This window comes from Triplophysa rosa, linkage group LG9, assembly GCF_024868665.1.
Source record: "Triplophysa rosa linkage group LG9, Trosa_1v2, whole genome shotgun sequence".
Taxonomy (NCBI): Eukaryota; Metazoa; Chordata; class Actinopteri; order Cypriniformes; family Nemacheilidae; genus Triplophysa; species Triplophysa rosa.
The window spans coordinates 13,247,303-13,264,460 of record NC_079898.1 but is presented as its reverse complement, the minus strand read 5'-3'; the positions used below and the strand labels follow the sequence as shown (position 1 = coordinate 13,264,460).

Below are 17,158 nucleotides of genomic sequence, written 5' to 3'. Positions count from 1 at the left end.
AGCTTAGAAGAGCATTAAAAGGCTTTTGGGTGTGATATCTGACCTCTTGAACTGGACGTGTGAGGCAGAGAGAAAGCAGATCGGTAGTGCTGCAGATCATGTGTTAACATATTCATAAGTGAACCTAATGACTGCAGTGAAATATTAGTTGAATATTATGCACACCTACAGTATTCAAATGAGCAGCAGATTTTTAATCAGTCAGAAACACCACATGCAGAGACGTGGCTCACCTATATTATCTGAGGTGGAACAAACTAATTGTGTGCTTGTAATACATACAGTACAGTAAAACTAAACCGTACACAATGAGGACTCATAAACCATTCATTTATCTACATTACGTTTACATATTGGACAAGCCAATACTACAGTTACTACAGCACATTAAAACTAAACATGTACCATGCAGTTACCAATACTGTGCATGGTTTTCCTGCATAGAAAAAATGGAGGAGGCCGCCTCCGTCAAATTCCGTGCCGCCTCCGACTCTCGCCAAAAATTATTTTGGGTGTCTTCACAAAAAATCAGTGCATGCACTCAATGGACTGCAGTTGCAGCATTACGCCACATTAGAGGCGCTATTTCATTATCAGCATAGTGAAACGGTGAAGAGCATTAATTTCCTTCTAAAAAGCTGTATTAGGAGCTGTAATAGCTGCATTTCACGGCTGTTCTGATGAATATAATTTTTTTTTGTTTTGGGTTAATGTGTTAAAGGCGCAGTTCTTAATTAACAGCAGCCACTAGCATTGTATTATAGATTTGCTACGAATCGCTCAGTCCAAACACGACGGTGGCCACCACAGTACAAAAAGATATCGTTCTCATGTTGACGCAGGGAAGAGATTTTGCGGGGAATTGGACAGACTGTAGAAAGAGCGATGTCTTATGTCGAGCGATGTCATAAAATAAAAGGTTTAAAAGTTTAAAAACAAGGATAAAATTCAGGCAGGAGCTAGGACCTGTGTTAATATTATAAAGACTTTACAGCAGAGACACGTTAGGACTAAGTCTTTTAGCAGATATGTACTCACAGATATCTATAGAGATATTTTCCAGCAGAGAGATGTTGGAGAGAAAGATCGTCTAAAAATCACCCCCGAGGATGCTTTGATTCGGATCAGTACGTGAGTAACATACTAACATACCAAGATATGTTGTTGTTGTAATAGCTGTGTGACAAAGAAGTTTTGAGCGTCATTGTTTATCTGGAACCGCTTCAATATTGTACTCGTCCAGATACTGGAGAGAGAGAGCGCGTTGGAGCTGAAACTGGAGAGCGAGTGAGAGCGCGTTTTACTCTTTTACTCAATGATGAATAAACTTTCAGTTAATCCGCGGGTCACATGCGTTCCGCACCGGAGAGCACGATCCGTACGGATCACGGATCATCCTGCGATCCGTTTCACCACGATACCGCAGCAGAAAGGAAGAGGAAACGTGCGTTGTAGAGTTGTTTGTCCGTTTAGGGCTGCTGTACAAAACATGGAGGCGAATTCAATGTATGTAGGGCCGCTCTGTATGTAGTAGGGATGTAACGATTCACTCAGCTCACGATGCGATGCGATTCACGATTCTGATCTCACGATGCGATTTATTCACGATTTACTCACGATTTATTTTTACAAAATGAGTTGAAACAAATTAGAAATGAACAACTTCCCTTGCATTATTTCTTAAATGCTTCACGTTTAAATTATCTTTTATTTTAAATAACAAAACTAAACTGCAATTTTATAACAAATTAATAATAGAAAAAGTCTCTTTAATATAAACAAACTAATACTGTCTGTGCTTTTCTTGGATTTTTGCATTAAAGAAATATCAGCATGTCCATGTGTAGGTTTGCAGTGAACATGGCGGCCCCTGCTGTTCGAAAAATGTATCGCGATTCAGTTCACACCTCAACCGATTTGAATCGTCACACATTATAATCGATTTTCAACTGGCTCACGGTGAATCGTTACATCCCTAGTATGTAGACATAAATAGCTTATTCTAAGGTATTACAAACTTAATGGTTCATTACGTAAGGTCTTTATACACCTCTGAAGAAATAGTTTTGTATATTATATTGTATTTCTGTCAATAGATTCTCCTAAAAATGCCGTATTGTTCCTTTAAGCTGTGCGGATGTTGTATAGCTGTTTGAATCAGCGTTGGACACAGTGTTCACCAGTATGAAGGCATATTGTGATCAGAACGACTTGCAAACGAATGACTCAATTAAACAAATTTATTTAAACAGTTAAAACTATTCAGTCAGTAGCCCATTGGTGCCTATTCCCTATTCCCTATCAGCTCCAACCCTATCTAAAAACACCTATCTGTTATGTTTCTAGTAATCTTGAAGATCTTGGGCATTTTCCAAAACGGCATTTATGCACCCTTGAAGGGCCCTTCGCGAAGGGGATGCCATTTGTAGGGGCGTTCCAAACGCAAGTGAACACCTGAATCCCTTCGCGAAGGGCACTTTCAGAAGTCCGTTAGGGAAGGGTACTTGCCATGGTCACTTCAGGGAAGTGAGTTCCGTTTGTGATCACGTGATCTTGGATTACGAGTTCTCGCGAGGCATTTTGAAGCAAATATGGTGCGGGATTTTTATGTTAGTTAGGCCTACCTACACATGTAAATACAATAATTTAGTTTGTATTTGGGTAATAAATGCCCTTTGATTAGCTGCAGTAGATCTCCAGGAGAAGGATTGGGCACCCTCGCACTAGCCAATACTCAGGATGAGAAAGAGCTTTGCTCATTTAGTAAGACCGGTTAATTCAGTTGGCTATTGTGGGCTGAAAAGTCTAAAAAGCTTATATTTGATTTTAACCAGCTTTTCTGTATGGTTGAATAAATGTAATGTTTTATGTAACTTAAAATTGTCATTTTCGTTGAATTTTTTTAACTTGTTTGTAAAGTGTTTGTCTAATCCACTTAAAGGTAGCCCTACACATGCATTTGTGTACATGATCAGGATGGCACGACCTCAGGCTCATTTTGAGCCAGGAAAAACCCTGCTGTGTATGTGCAAGAACTATACATACTAAAAACGCCAACGCAGAGCTGCAAATTAAGACCCCTATTCCCTATAAGGTGGCTTGATCCCAACTGACCTTTTTTAATCTGTACTCTCATTTTTAATCAAGGTAAACAAATAGACTATTTTAACCCTGCAAAAACATGTAATGCAAAAATCCATACAAATTAAATTCTGTTATTTATGCTCCAGTCAGATTCAATCACTCATTTTCCCTATATACAGTGTTTCACTATGTGTCATTTAGGAGACAAGTGAACAAGTGAGTGATTTCAGCCACAGCATATGAAGTAATCCCTGCTGTAACAGTCATCTCGCACGGAGCTCTGAGCACTTAGCTTCACCTATCCCGTTTCACCCTCATGAAAGCCAATCTGCTGTGATAAAGCTATTAACAGATATAGCAGCACGGTGTTTCTGGCTAACCGTTTCAATTCTCCTTTCATCCAAAGAGACTCGCTCAGATGTCTGAGACGGACAGAGGCTGAGGTGCACCGCACTATGTCTGTCAGAAATGAGATTACCAAAGGCATTCGATTTAATGATGTCCACTGCACTGGGAAAAATAAGTGACTTCTGTGTTCACAGCAAATCAAATCATCCCTCCATTCCATATTCCAGAAGGACCACGACAGCTGTTGAGGCCATGCCGTACGGAAAGTCATCCAATCAGTAGGGTCATGGGATTGAAGAGAAAAACATTGCAGAGAGGAGTGTTGCTAGAGAGGAACATTATAAACATTGGGGATCCGCAGGTCCTTTCTTTTTTTTAATATACCTGCTTGTAAAGGTGTATTTTACATACATATAATAATCTGCATTTATCTGTATTTTTTTATTCTGTGTTACTGATATTTGTATGCACTATGGGTCTGAGAGTAACGCAATTTCAGTCCTCTATATGTACAGTATGTACTGTACATGTGGCAGAATTGACAATAAAGCAGACTTTGACTTTGAAACTGAACCGCTGCATTAAACTGATTCACTTTGATGAATTGATCCTTTTGAGATCATTTTTGTCATGCCATATAAATACGTTGTAAGAAGAGACAGAAGGTAACATAGATGTTACCCTCAATAATGAAAAGTTCTGTTTTAATGTGATATCAACTATTCCAATCTTCCACATTAAAACAAAACAGAATCAAAATCACCACTTCCCCTCCCTTGAATGCCACTGAATATGACTTATTAATGTGTGGCGAACATTAAACTAACTCAAAATCCCAAAAACTAAACCCTGTGCTCATTTGCAAGTCCAATTTCCTCATTTAAAACAAACGTGCAACGTCCGCACACACATAAAGTGGTGAAGAGAGCAACCCGCTGCGGATGAGATATACCGGAGGGGTGCGGTACGAAACCACACTGACAGACTAAATATAAGTCAGTTCCACAAGGATGGACAAAAACCCCTCTTGCTCTGCCCCTAACCAGCCCTCAGCTCTGAGCTGATGTCATTCTAACACTGGAGAAATCGCCCCGGGGGGGAACAGAGCCAGCGAGGGCAGGAAATGCTTTCATCGCTGGGGAAGCCATTCCAGAGCAGAGCAGATCAGCATTACACACCACTATCTTGAGTCTCCTACTGTTACTAATTTATGAGTCAGATGAAGCGTGCTCATTTGATCCGGATTAAACTTGATAACCAGGTAATGCTAAACCACAAGCAAAAATGTACGATTAAAAAGAAGAAATATTGATAATGCAGTAAGTGCAATGTGCACATTTGCAATAGTGCAAACAGTGTGGCCAGTCCAGCCCAGTGTCTGTCAAATTTTAACAAAATTAAACCTCAGGAGTGACATTAAGTCATCTAACAGCAATGTGAAAGACTGACAGCATGACAAGACACATGAAAACTGTGATGAAAATCAATCACATAAAAATATTTTTTAACTTTATACATGTACAAATATTACTGTTGTATTGCTTAAAAGTGAATGTGACCTTGTGTTCTTTGTAGTATTTGAGGTCTGAAAAAATACACAGCATCTTTTCTATTATTTTGACCTGTTTCCTCAGTTTTGATTTTCTGCAAATAAATGCAAATAGAAACAATATTTGTAATTTGGGAGAACTATTGTTATTAGTTCACGAATGAAACAAAAATGATCATTTTTGTTTCACATACCTATAAATAGTACACAGAGAAAAACTTTTTTTCCGAGGCTGTATGTGTTTGTGCATGTACGTAAAGTTGGGTTTTAATGTCTAAGACTGCTAGTCTTCTATACTTCTATTTTGCATTATGTTTATATACAATGTATAGTATAAGGGCTTATCAATAACCATAATCATGGTTTATAATATCACAATTATTGCATATTGTGACACCCCACAGACGTATTTAGATCTGCTTGTTTGTGTAAACTTGTCTGCACTGTTTCAGATGGTGAACAAACAGTGAGATCAGTTGTACACGGCGAGTCTCTGCCAAAGTCTGACATGACATAAATAAAAGAAATGAAAGAAGGAGAGAGTGACTGTATCCAGTGAGAAAGTAAATGGTGATGAATGCAGCACACAGCTCCAACTGTGATACCAATCACTCCTCTGTCAGCAACACACTCCAGCCACAGGGCTAACAGCGGCACATCTCTCATCCCCGCTCGCCCTCTCCTGTGTGTGTGTGTTTCCGCTCACAGCCTGTGGATGGGACACGACAGCCTTGACCTACACTATTAACCCTCATAACGAAGACCCTTTTCAAATGTAGCAGCATGACGATATATAAATAATCTGTTGTATTAGATGTACTCGCAACCACGCATAACCTTTACTGACAGGCATGAGCGCACGGGTTAAAAAGTAGGTGAGGACCAATGTGGACCAAATACATAGAGAGAATATGGGAAAACATCTGGAGGATTAGACATTATGTCAATCTTCATGTGAAAATGTTGAAAATTCTGAAAACTCTTTGTGCTTAATGATTCATTTTCTAATAAATAAAATAAATATATATATAATACATATGCCATGTTTTAAATCCCGCCAGGAGTCGGCAGTGTTGTAATGTAACAAAGTAAAAATACTTAAGTACAGTACTTAAGTATTTTTTGGTAGTATCTGTACTTTACTTGAGTCTTTATATTTTTGCAGACTTTTACTTTTACTCCACTACATTTCCTGAACAAAATGTATACTTTTACTCTGATACATTTCCCCTAAGCATGTTCGTTACTACAAAATAAAAGCAGTCGGCGATCCGGTCACCATGACAATGCTTAACCAATCATTGGTTAAAGATCAATGTGCAAGTGCAAAAAGGTGCTTGATTAATTTCAACACAAGGTTTTAATGTGCTGCTGCTTTTAAAGTTGTAAATTTCTATGTAAGCACCCTTTTTTATCTTTATGGTAAAAATATAAACACGTTTGCTTCAACTTTACTTTAAATACTTAAGTAGATTAAACATAAAAAGTACTTTTGATACATATTGTACTTTTGGTACAATATTTATCTGTTACTTTAAGACTTTTACTAAAAGACTTTTACTTAAATTCTAAAAGGTTACTTTCACTTCTACCAAAGTAATTTTCTGGCAAGATATTTGTACTTTTACTCAAGTATTGCTTTTAGGTACTTTATACATCACTGGGAGTCGGATTCATTTTAGTGTTTTTTTTCAGGTTAATAAATAAAATCTTAAATTTAAAAGAAAATATCTAAACATGAATCATGATTTCAAGCATAACTGGCAAGAGGAAATATTATTTATAAAACAAGCCAATAAATTAAATTTGCTTTGTTTTGAAAGCTTTGAAACATAGTTTGGAAGACACGGATGTCTATCAGACATGATCAAGGTCAGAGCCAGGGGAACGGTTCTTCTCAGGTTACTCACAAGTCTATAGATGACTGTGGCAGTGGGTTCCTGATGAGAACAATTTAAGGCTCATGTTACTATCTCATCTATATGTGGCTATGGTAAAACTGCATTAATGGGAATGATTCACAGCCACAATCAATATGTGGCTGATACTAACAGGCCACGGTGCAGTTGCACAGCAGGATGAGACTGAGGGCTGCTGGGAACAGGGATGACTGTGTCGACTGACTCAGGGGCTATACCAGCAGAAACATCTGTCAAAAGCCTTCATGTGAAATATGGAAAGCAGAGCAAGGACTTAAAAGCAGATTTCCACACTGCTGATCAATGTATTTCAATTACTTTTCCAGCTGTTCAAAATGTATTTTAACAATAAATTTATAGTGGTTTCACTCGTGAAGAGCAAATCCTAGTCCAAATATTTTAAAGATTGTTATACTATTTTATGCATAAAAATAGTTCACTTTCACCATAAAATAAAAAACTATTTTAAATATACTGTAATATTTTCTGGTTTTCTTTTCTTTCAACAAGCAGATGTCAAAAATATTACATTTTACCAGTTATACTAGATTTTCTTGTTTATCTGAACAGTTTGTGCAATGGACGTTTAAAAATGTAAGTCTACTTCAGCGTCATAACTGAGAATATTAAAAGAATGAGGACATTTTGTACAGTTGTCAGCTTTTTAAAAGCACTCCAAATAATTGATGAGGACACAGCAGACGTATGGATCATTAAACATCATATTTTTGCAGAACACATAATGGTTTATGCTCAGTGTCTTATTTAGCCATGATGGCTTTAAGAGCCTGGTGAAGATTTGCAGTCAAAATCACATTTAAAGTAAGATATTTACAGTTATTTCTCGCTACTGTTGTCCATTATGGTGATGGTATTGAAAATGATGGTGATGATGCTGCTGTTGTTATTAAAAGTGAGTGAGTGATGGAGTGAGTGATCAAATGAGTGATGGAGTGAGTGATGGAGTGAGTGATCGGGTGATTGAGTGAGTGAGTGAATGAGTGAGTGATCCAATGAGTGATCGAGTGAGTGAGTGAGTGAGTGATCGGGTGATTGAGTGAGTGAGTGAGTGAGTGATCAAATGAGTGCTCGAGTAAGTGATGGAGTGAGTGATCGGGTGATTGAGTGAATGAGTGATCAAATGAGTGATCGAGTAAGTGATGGAGTGAGTGAGTGAGTGAGTGAGTGAGTGAGTGAGTGAGTGAGTGAGTGAGTGAGTGAGTGAGTGAGTGAGTGAGTGAGTGAGTGAGTGAGTGAGTGAGTGAGTGAGTGAGTGAGTGAGTGAGTGAGTGAGTGAGTGAGTGAGTGAGTGAGTGAGTGAGTGAGTGAGTGAGTGAGTGAGTGAGTGAGTGAGTGAGTGAGTGAGTGAGTGAGTGAGTGAGTGAGTGAGTGAGTGAGTGAGTGAGTGAGTGAGTGAGTGAGTGAGTGAGTGAGTGAGTGAGTGAGTGAGTGAGTGAGTGAGTGAGTGAGTGAGTGAGTGAGTGAGTGAGTGAGTGAGTGAGTGAGTGAGTGAGTGAGTGAGTGAGTGAGTGAGTGAGTGAGTGAGTGAGTGAGTGAGTGAGTGAGTGAGTGAGTGAGTGAGTGAGTGAGTGAGTGAGTGAGTGAGTGAGTGAGTGAGTGAGTGAGTGAGTGAGTGAGTGAGTGAGTGAGTGAGTGAGTGAGTGAGTGAGTGAGTGAGTGAGTGAGTGAGTGAGTGAGTGAGTGAGTGAGTGAGTGAGTGAGTGAGTGAGTGAGTGAGTGAGTGAGTGAGTGAGTGAGTGAGTGAGTGAGTGAGTGAGTGAGTGAGTGAGTGAGTGAGTGAGTGAGTGAGTGAGTGAGTGAGTGAGTGAGTGAGTGAGTGAGTGAGTGAGTGAGTGAGTGAGTGAGTGAGTGAGTGAGTGAGTGAGTGAGTGAGTGAGTGAGTGAGTGAGTGAGTGAGTGAGTGAGTGAGTGAGTGAGTGAGTGAGTGAGTGAGTGAGTGAGTGAGTGAGTGAGTGAGTGAGTGAGTGAGTGAGTGAGTGAGTGAGTGAGTGAGTGAGTGAGTGAGTGAGTGAGTGAGTGAGTGAGTGAGTGAGTGAGTGAGTGAGTGAGTGAGTGAGTGAGTGAGTGAGTGAGTGAGTGAGTGAGTGAGTGAGTGAGTGAGTGAGTGAGTGAGTGAGTGAGTGAGTGAGTGAGTGAGTGAGTGAGTGAGTGAGTGAGTGAGTGAGTGAGTGAGTGAGTGAGTGAGTGAGTGAGTGAGTGAGTGAGTGAGTGAGTGAGTGAGTGAGTGAGTGAGTGAGTGAGTGAGTGAGTGAGTGAGTGAGTGAGTGAGTGAGTGAGTGAGTGAGTGAGTGAGTGAGTGAGTGAGTGAGTGAGTGAGTGAGTGAGTGAGTGAGTGAGTGAGTGAGTGAGTGAGTGAGTGAGTGAGTGAGTGAGTGAGTGAGTGAGTGAGTGAGTGAGTGAGTGAGTGAGTGAGTGAGTGAGTGAGTGAGTGAGTGAGTGAGTGAGTGAGTGAGTGAGTGAGTGAGTGAGTGAGTGAGTGAGTGAGTGAGTGAGTGAGTGAGTGAGTGAGTGAGTGAGTGAGTGAGTGAGTGAGTGAGTGAGTGAGTGAGTGAGTGAGTGAGTGAGTGAGTGAGTGAGTGAGTGAGTGAGTGAGTGAGTGAGTGAGTGAGTGAGTGAGTGAGTGAGTGAGTGAGTGAGTGAGTGAGTGAGTGAGTGAGTGAGTGAGTGAGTGAGTGAGTGAGTGAGTGAGTGAGTGAGTGAGTGAGTGAGTGAGTGAGTGAGTGAGTGAGTGAGTGAGTGAGTGAGTGAGTGAGTGAGTGAGTGAGTGAGTGAGTGAGTGAGTGAGTGAGTGAGTGAGTGAGTGAGTGAGTGAGTGAGTGAGTGAGTGAGTGAGTGAGTGAGTGAGTGAGTGAGTGAGTGAGTGAGTGAGTGAGTGAGTGAGTGAGTGAGTGAGTGAGTGAGTGAGTGAGTGAGTGAGTGAGTGAGTGAGTGAGTGAGTGAGTGAGTGAGTGAGTGAGTGAGTGAGTGAGTGAGTGAGTGAGTGAGTGAGTGAGTGAGTGAGTGAGTGAGTGAGTGAGTGAGTGAGTGAGTGAGTGAGTGAGTGAGTGAGTGAGTGAGTGAGTGAGTGAGTGAGTGAGTGAGTGAGTGAGTGAGTGAGTGAGTGAGTGAGTGAGTGAGTGAGTGAGTGAGTGAGTGAGTGAGTGAGTGAGTGAGTGAGTGAGTGAGTGAGTGAGTGAGTGAGTGAGTGAGTGAGTGAGTGAGTGAGTGAGTGAGTGAGTGAGTGAGTGAGTGAGTGAGTGAGTGAGTGAGTGAGTGAGTGAGTGATAAACTATAAATAAAATGCCAAAATGCCTTGTAATTAGTTGTCATACAGTACATTAGCTTTTAGAAATGTACATCTACATACATGCAGCAGTCACTAATGCCAAACTTGTCAAAGTCATTTGTTTTGCCTGAACAATGTTGGATCCCAGATATATAACATTTTTATCATGCAATAAACCAATTTCTATATGCATGTATAGAAATCAATATCTTAAAAAATATAAACCTTGTTGCACTGTACTGTATGTAATACAGAAAGACCACAGGACAGAATGGGCACGTTAAAGATATTAAAAATTAGTGCAAGAGTTAATGACATTGTATATGCATGTCAGAAATGAGAACAAGCTGCTTTAAAAAGGAATACATTACACAAATATGTATGACAGCAGGAAGTCAGGCACTATATCTGATCTTACCTGTATTTTGATTGGCCATGAAAAGTTGCTGACGTAAACATGAAACGTGATGTTGGGATTTGCGGGAAAGGAGAATTTCTCACTAGAGAAGCTGTCTCTGTACTCTCTGATGTTAGTCTTGGACACAATGGGGAATTCCTCTCCTGAGATTGTACCCGCTATAGAGGGAAAAACACAGCATCAGCATACTGCATGTGAGTCTGCAAACAATGCACTGGCATGCAAAACCCTATACATGGCTAACTGTTGGCAGTGAAAGATATGGCATAACATTGTGGTTAAAACTTCAACTATGAAACATAGTTGACACGAATAATTCAAAGCAGTTTTTTCAATCTTGGATCTTGTTAATAAAATTAAGTCACTTTAAGCAGTTTTACTTGAAGACCGGCAACAAATCCAAACACATCTAAGAGCTTCTTGCTGTCATTCAAAGGGTTTGAACAGATTTATGAGTTCATAATGAATATATTGTCTATCACAATACAGCAATCTCCAGCCACAAAACATGCACATCAGTCAGTATGCATTTATGTTTCCCAGCTGACCCATGCAGGGGCTATTTCATTAAGCACCACAGAAAGAAAAACTATTCTTCATTATGCAAAATGGACTTACCACTTAACCACTTTTGGAAAAGTCTTGAGCTACAGTAAGTGTTAAATATTTACCCAAAAATGCTTTTGTGACAATAAAACTAACGGTCAAACATCTGCAATGCTATTCTCATGGCTTCACAGGGAGGCATTAATAACGGCAGGGAGTCTGGTTTATCCATGTCTGCAACACAATTTATAACAGTTCTCCACATCAGGTTTATTCAAAAAGCAACTCAATTCGCTTAAGATATAAGCCCTGCACACTGTGCACAGGCAAACGTTGAAATCGCTTAATTGAAATCGCAAAACATTTTTTCAATGCCCTGACAAATGGACCCAAATTTCTGCAAAAAAATTTGTTCACCCAGAACAATTTATTTATTTTGTCTTCTTCTGAAATATGACATGAAATAAAATACTGTCATGAACGTGGGTGGTGAGGACAAGGACAGAGGACCCAAGTGCTGACAGCGGGTAAGGGGTTAACAAGACAGACTTTAATTATAACTAAAAAATACAAAACAAAGACCCACGTGGGGGAACATAACAAAACATAGCAACAAGGACAGGGACTAACTAGACTAGAAATAATAACAACACTTGACATAACCACAATAAACTAAACTAACTACAGAACAGTAACTCTCCCACATGACACAAACAGAACACAACAGAACAATGATCCAGCACGAGACAGAAGACACAAGGGCATTATAAAGGGGACAAATCAAGAGGAAGCAGGTGCGGGGCATGAACTAATTAACAAACAATAACGAGGAGACGAAAGGGCGGGAACAGAGACGCCACACCGGAGAGTGGAAGACCAACAGGGACAAAACGTCACTCTCCACATAAAACAAGAGGTTCTATCATGGTTCTGCCACTAGGTCAAGAGAAGCAAGACAAGGTGGGGCAGAACCATGACAAATACTATATGAAATTGTACTATAGCACAATACCTGTGGAGCCAAGAGACCATGTGACGTTGAGCTTGAAGTTGTTTGATGCATTAATGGACATATCCATGTTTTTATTGGTCTGGAAAATAAACAGCATCATGTAAAAACACTCAAATAGATTGAAAGTGCTAACACAGTCTGTTTCCATATTAGAGCTAAATGACGTTTTAAATGACATCACTTAATGACAGCGTAATGTAGCAACAAAGATACAGACTATCCATCATTTATTTTCCGGCTTGTGTAGAGAAAACTTCCCTTTCTTTTATTCAAGACTGATGCTTTTGGTAAGGGTGCATATGTTTAAATAAAGATGTGCAAACTGTTGTAAAGTATACCGTATGTATTTGTAAAAATACAAACGAGAGACCACACAAGAGTCTTGTTTTTGTAAGCACTTTATTAGTTAGTGGATATAAAATGACTGACCTCTTCCGGTGTTGCCATGAAATTAATGGCTGTGTAGTGCTGATCATCGTCCTGAAGCAGACTGAAGGTGAACTGGTAGTCTATCAGAAGATGATCTACAAAAAAAAACACAAATTGTACTTACAACTGAATCAACCATGCCAAACTATTTAAGCTGAAAAATAAGGAGAATAGATTTTATTTTATTGTTAAAGTGACTTCAAAACTAGTTTAGGTCCATTTCAAGGCAACGACTTTGCCTGAGCATTTCTTCAAAGTCAAACCCAAACTGGCAAGATTGCCAGTTATGATATGAAAGACTTTTTGTCAGTTCACATCTGTACGAGCAACTAAAGGTCACAGTGTCTGATTCAATTGTGAAGATGAATTATGATTAAACAGCAAGAGAGACAGAAGACTAAGAATTGATTTGATTGTCCAGTGGGTCAAAACTTACATCATGAGAAGAACACACCGAACTGTCATTGACATGATTAAACAAAAAGATGAAGCAGATGTGGCTGGATTCCAGTTATCATTTATGACCTTTCCGAATCTGTTTTACAAGCACTGAACAAGGAGTCATTTACAAGTGTTCATTCAGGAATAAAGCACAAAAACACATTTCAAATTAATAATAGAAGAAATCTGTTCAAATTCTTAACAGAACAGAGACAAAAGAAAAAAAAATGTACTGATGCTTTTTTATTACACTCTTAAAAAAGGTGCTTCAAAAGATTCTTTGATGCCATAGAAGAACCTTTTGGCTCCATAAAGAACCTTTAAACATCTGAAGAACCTTTCTGTTTCACAAAAGGATCTTTGTAGCAAAATAAAGGTTCTTTAGATTATAAAAAAGTAAGAAAGAGATGGTTCTTTGTGGAACCAAAAATGGTTCTTCTATGGCATCACTGTGAAGAACCTTTTAAGCATCTTTATTTTTAAGAGTGTAAGGCATGGTTCCATATAGAATGTATACAGTCCCTTTACTACTGCATTTGTGTGTGCGCTTCTTAAAAGTTCACCAAGTATAATAAAATAAAACACAAACAAACACATGAAACAAACAATCGCCAATACCAAACTTTCCAACATGTTTGCTTTCATTCTGTTATAAAACAACCCAATTAAATACATGAATTCAAGCAGTAAATCAAACTGCCCCTGGAGAAAAATCACACAGCACTTATATGTTTTTGTGTTATCTTAATCCAGCAGTTTTGTTTGAAAACATGTGCTACTATTCTATTATACACTTCACAGTGAAATTAGTATCACATGAGCGTAAAACATTTCTTTCAGCCATCTAATAAAACCAAAACAACATACACAAGAAGCCACCAGAGGACATTCTCATGGCAACCGACAACATGAGAAACTGACGTGCTCTGTTTGCAAACCGCATACATTTACTTAAAATACACAACCAGGGTTTTTCCTGGCTCAAAATGAGGCGGAGGTGGTGCCATTCTGATCTTGTACACACACACGTAGGCCTACCGTACCTTTAAGTGGCTTAACCAAAGTGACTTTGAGATTGACATATTAAAAGTTCTAATAAAATTAGATAAAAATGACAATTATTAAGTTATATAAAACATTACTTTTATTCAACCAAACAGAAATGTTTTTTTAATCAAATAAAGCTTTTTTATCATTCAACTAACTTTTCAGCCCACAATAGCCAACTGAATTAACCAGTCTTTCAAAATGAGCAAAGCTCATTCACATCTTGCATTCTCTGTGAATCACTTTAAATGATTCAAGGATCTCTTATATTCGCTAGTCACTGAAAAGTTCAATGTTTTAAATTAATCGGTTCAAATGAGACATTCGTGTGCGAGTCGTTCTTAACGCAATGTGCGTTCATACAGGCGAACTCGCTGTGTACAGTATACGCTGATTCAACGGTCCAACTGCACAGCTAAGGAGATTACAATGATGTACGTCATGTTAATTTAATAAAGTTCAAGAAATTAAACGTACTTTGATGCAAAACAAACAGCCATGAAACACAGGCTGGCTCTTGTTCTGCAACTCTTTTTAGCGCCTCAGTGTGCTGATAACGAAACAGTGCCTCCACTGTGGAGTAATGTTGCAACTGCAGTTACAAATGACAGTCTGTTAAATGCACACAGCATTTCTTGTGAAGACTCGCAACATAATTTTGGCGAGAGCCTGAGGCGGCACGACATTTGACGGAGGCGGCCGCCTCCAATTTCTCTATGCAGGAAAAACCCTGACAACCTCACAAAGCCCTCATAATAGTTTCAAATAAAGGTCCTGACAACCCAAAGTATATTTTCCTTTAAACAATCTGCACAACACATTTCATTTTCAGGTTCAGAGGTCTGAAATGAAGCAATAACCGAAAGCTATCCCTGGTAAATGGGATCTAGGCATTTCATTTAATGTCTCCTACCATAAACGTTATCATCCTCCATTTTGGAACACCTTGTTGGCAGTAATGAGAACAGCAGAGAGTTAGGGACATCTGGAGTCATAAGAAAATAGCATGCTGATTTTAAATAACACGCTGACGCTAAATATATGCAGATTCATATGGAATGCAATGAGCTGAAAAAAAACACCAAATTATCTGCGAATTTTGTCTTTTTGCACGTAGTCTAAGATTATTATCCTTCAAAAGCACTGCATATAATTTAGCACAACATATATTAAAATGTGTGGCTATTTAACAGGTGAGATGTAGCAAAAACCTTTTAGTCCAGTTCTAATGCAAACAATAGATCATATTTAACTTGCAAAATACAATCTACATTGTGTTCATGCTGTTGGGTAACTTTCTAGGGATGTTAAATGTGGTATCCTACTATACAACAAATACTAGTTTTCAGTATGATGCACTCGTATATGGGTCAATGACATATACTGACTACTTATGTGGTGCGAGACGAAAATGCATAGACATTTAGTCGACTAAACTTGACTAAACAAAAACAGGACATGGATGAAAAAATAAGATAAAAACTAAAAAGTATATTTGTTGTGGAACTAAAACTAAGACTAAAATAAAAAATAGCTGACAAAATTAACCCTACTTTTAATCATGTCAAGGAAATTAATTAATTTTAACTCTTTCCCCGCCAGCCTTTTTTTTTTAATTGCCATCCAGTGCCAGCGGTTTAAAAATGTTCACTAAATTTTGATGGTTCACAGTACATTTTCTGTAATGAATATATGGACAAACAATGAATTAAATGAAGGAACAGAGTCTCTGCTTTTAAACAAAAGAAACCGTATTCTTCTACCCTCATTTGTTCTTTTTTATCACCTCTAAGATGTGGGTAGGTTTCTTCAAAAATGCATCACTTTGATTAAAATTATTAAAGATAATTAGTATTTTTTGTCAAAGACTCCGCCCAGATTAGACTCCGAACAATGATTAAAAACAGATAAAATATATACCCAAAAAACAGATAAAATATATACGTTCTAGGTTCAGAGATTCTGTACTTTTCCAAAGGTGTGTAACAGTGCCACCTGCTGTACAACAGTACAAACACTATTGCCTTAATAACTCGTCTTTGGCAGGGAACCGTTGATTTTTAAATGACGAACTCGTCAATGCAGGGGAAAGAGTTTTTTTAAGGCTATGGCCAATTCATAGATGCAAAACACTTAATCAATTAATTTAATATTTTAATCTGCATTTATGTGTACACCACATTCTTAATGTTTGAATAACTGTAAGAAATATTATTTATTTGTATTTTAAAATTGGCATGTCGAAAGTCGTCATTGACCCATATGCATTTTCTGTTTGCTGGGTAGATGATGTAATACATTAGCTAAAATGTGCAGTATACAGCCAGAACTCACCGTGTAAATAAATGCAACCCACAATGCAATGGACCTGACTTGCCTAAGTATCTCCAGTGTGACTAGTGTGATACAAAAGTAAACGATATTTAACACATCAGATATGCAAGACAGACAAGATCCTTCATCTGAAGCCGCTTAGATTATCTTTAACATGCACAAATTAATCTAGACTAGAATCTAATGAGAAGTGAAGCAACAAATCCTAATTCATTCATGCTGATTACACATCTAGGAGAAGCCAACAGAAATGCTTTCAGAAATGTGAACTATCTGAAATATCCAAATAAAGTGCCCTTGTGTGCAAGCACAAAGCAGCCTGTCTAAAACTATTTAGCTGTCTAGGCAGAATGCCTGATTAGATCTTGATGAGGAGCCCGAGGACGTCTGGTAGTGTCTGTCTGCAAGGTGGAACACTGGTCTTGATATTTCATATGTCTGAAACAGGCTTTGATTTGGGCAGAAGTTGCTCCATGTCGGTGTCGCGGGAATAAGCTCTCTCATTAGATAGATTGTGTGTTGATGCTAATGCAGGATGAGGTGCACTGTTACGAAGGAGAGAGTTCTTTTACTGCCTGACTATCATACAACATGGTTTCCTTTCTCAATGTTTTTTCGCCGTACTCGGTCTTACTTGAGGAGTCTCACTCGATCTAATGTCCAGAAGCTCTGCATGTAAGTTAGCCACGCCCACTTATTTACATACCCCGGTTTATGCTAAATATATGGTATACTGTATAGTCAT

At 38.7% G+C, this 17,158-nt stretch overlaps 1 protein-coding gene across 1 annotated transcript in view; it reads right to left on the bottom strand.

Moving 5' to 3' along the window:
• The window catches only part of atrnl1a (attractin-like 1a), a 245,483-nt gene that overhangs the window by 94,344 nt on the left and 133,981 nt on the right, over window positions 1-17,158 (bottom strand). The window contains 3 exon segments of the mRNA XM_057341818.1: window positions 10,605-10,762; window positions 12,163-12,241; window positions 12,592-12,686. Of these exon segments, the coding sequence (XP_057197801.1) occupies window positions 10,605-10,762; window positions 12,163-12,241; window positions 12,592-12,686 (332 nt within the window).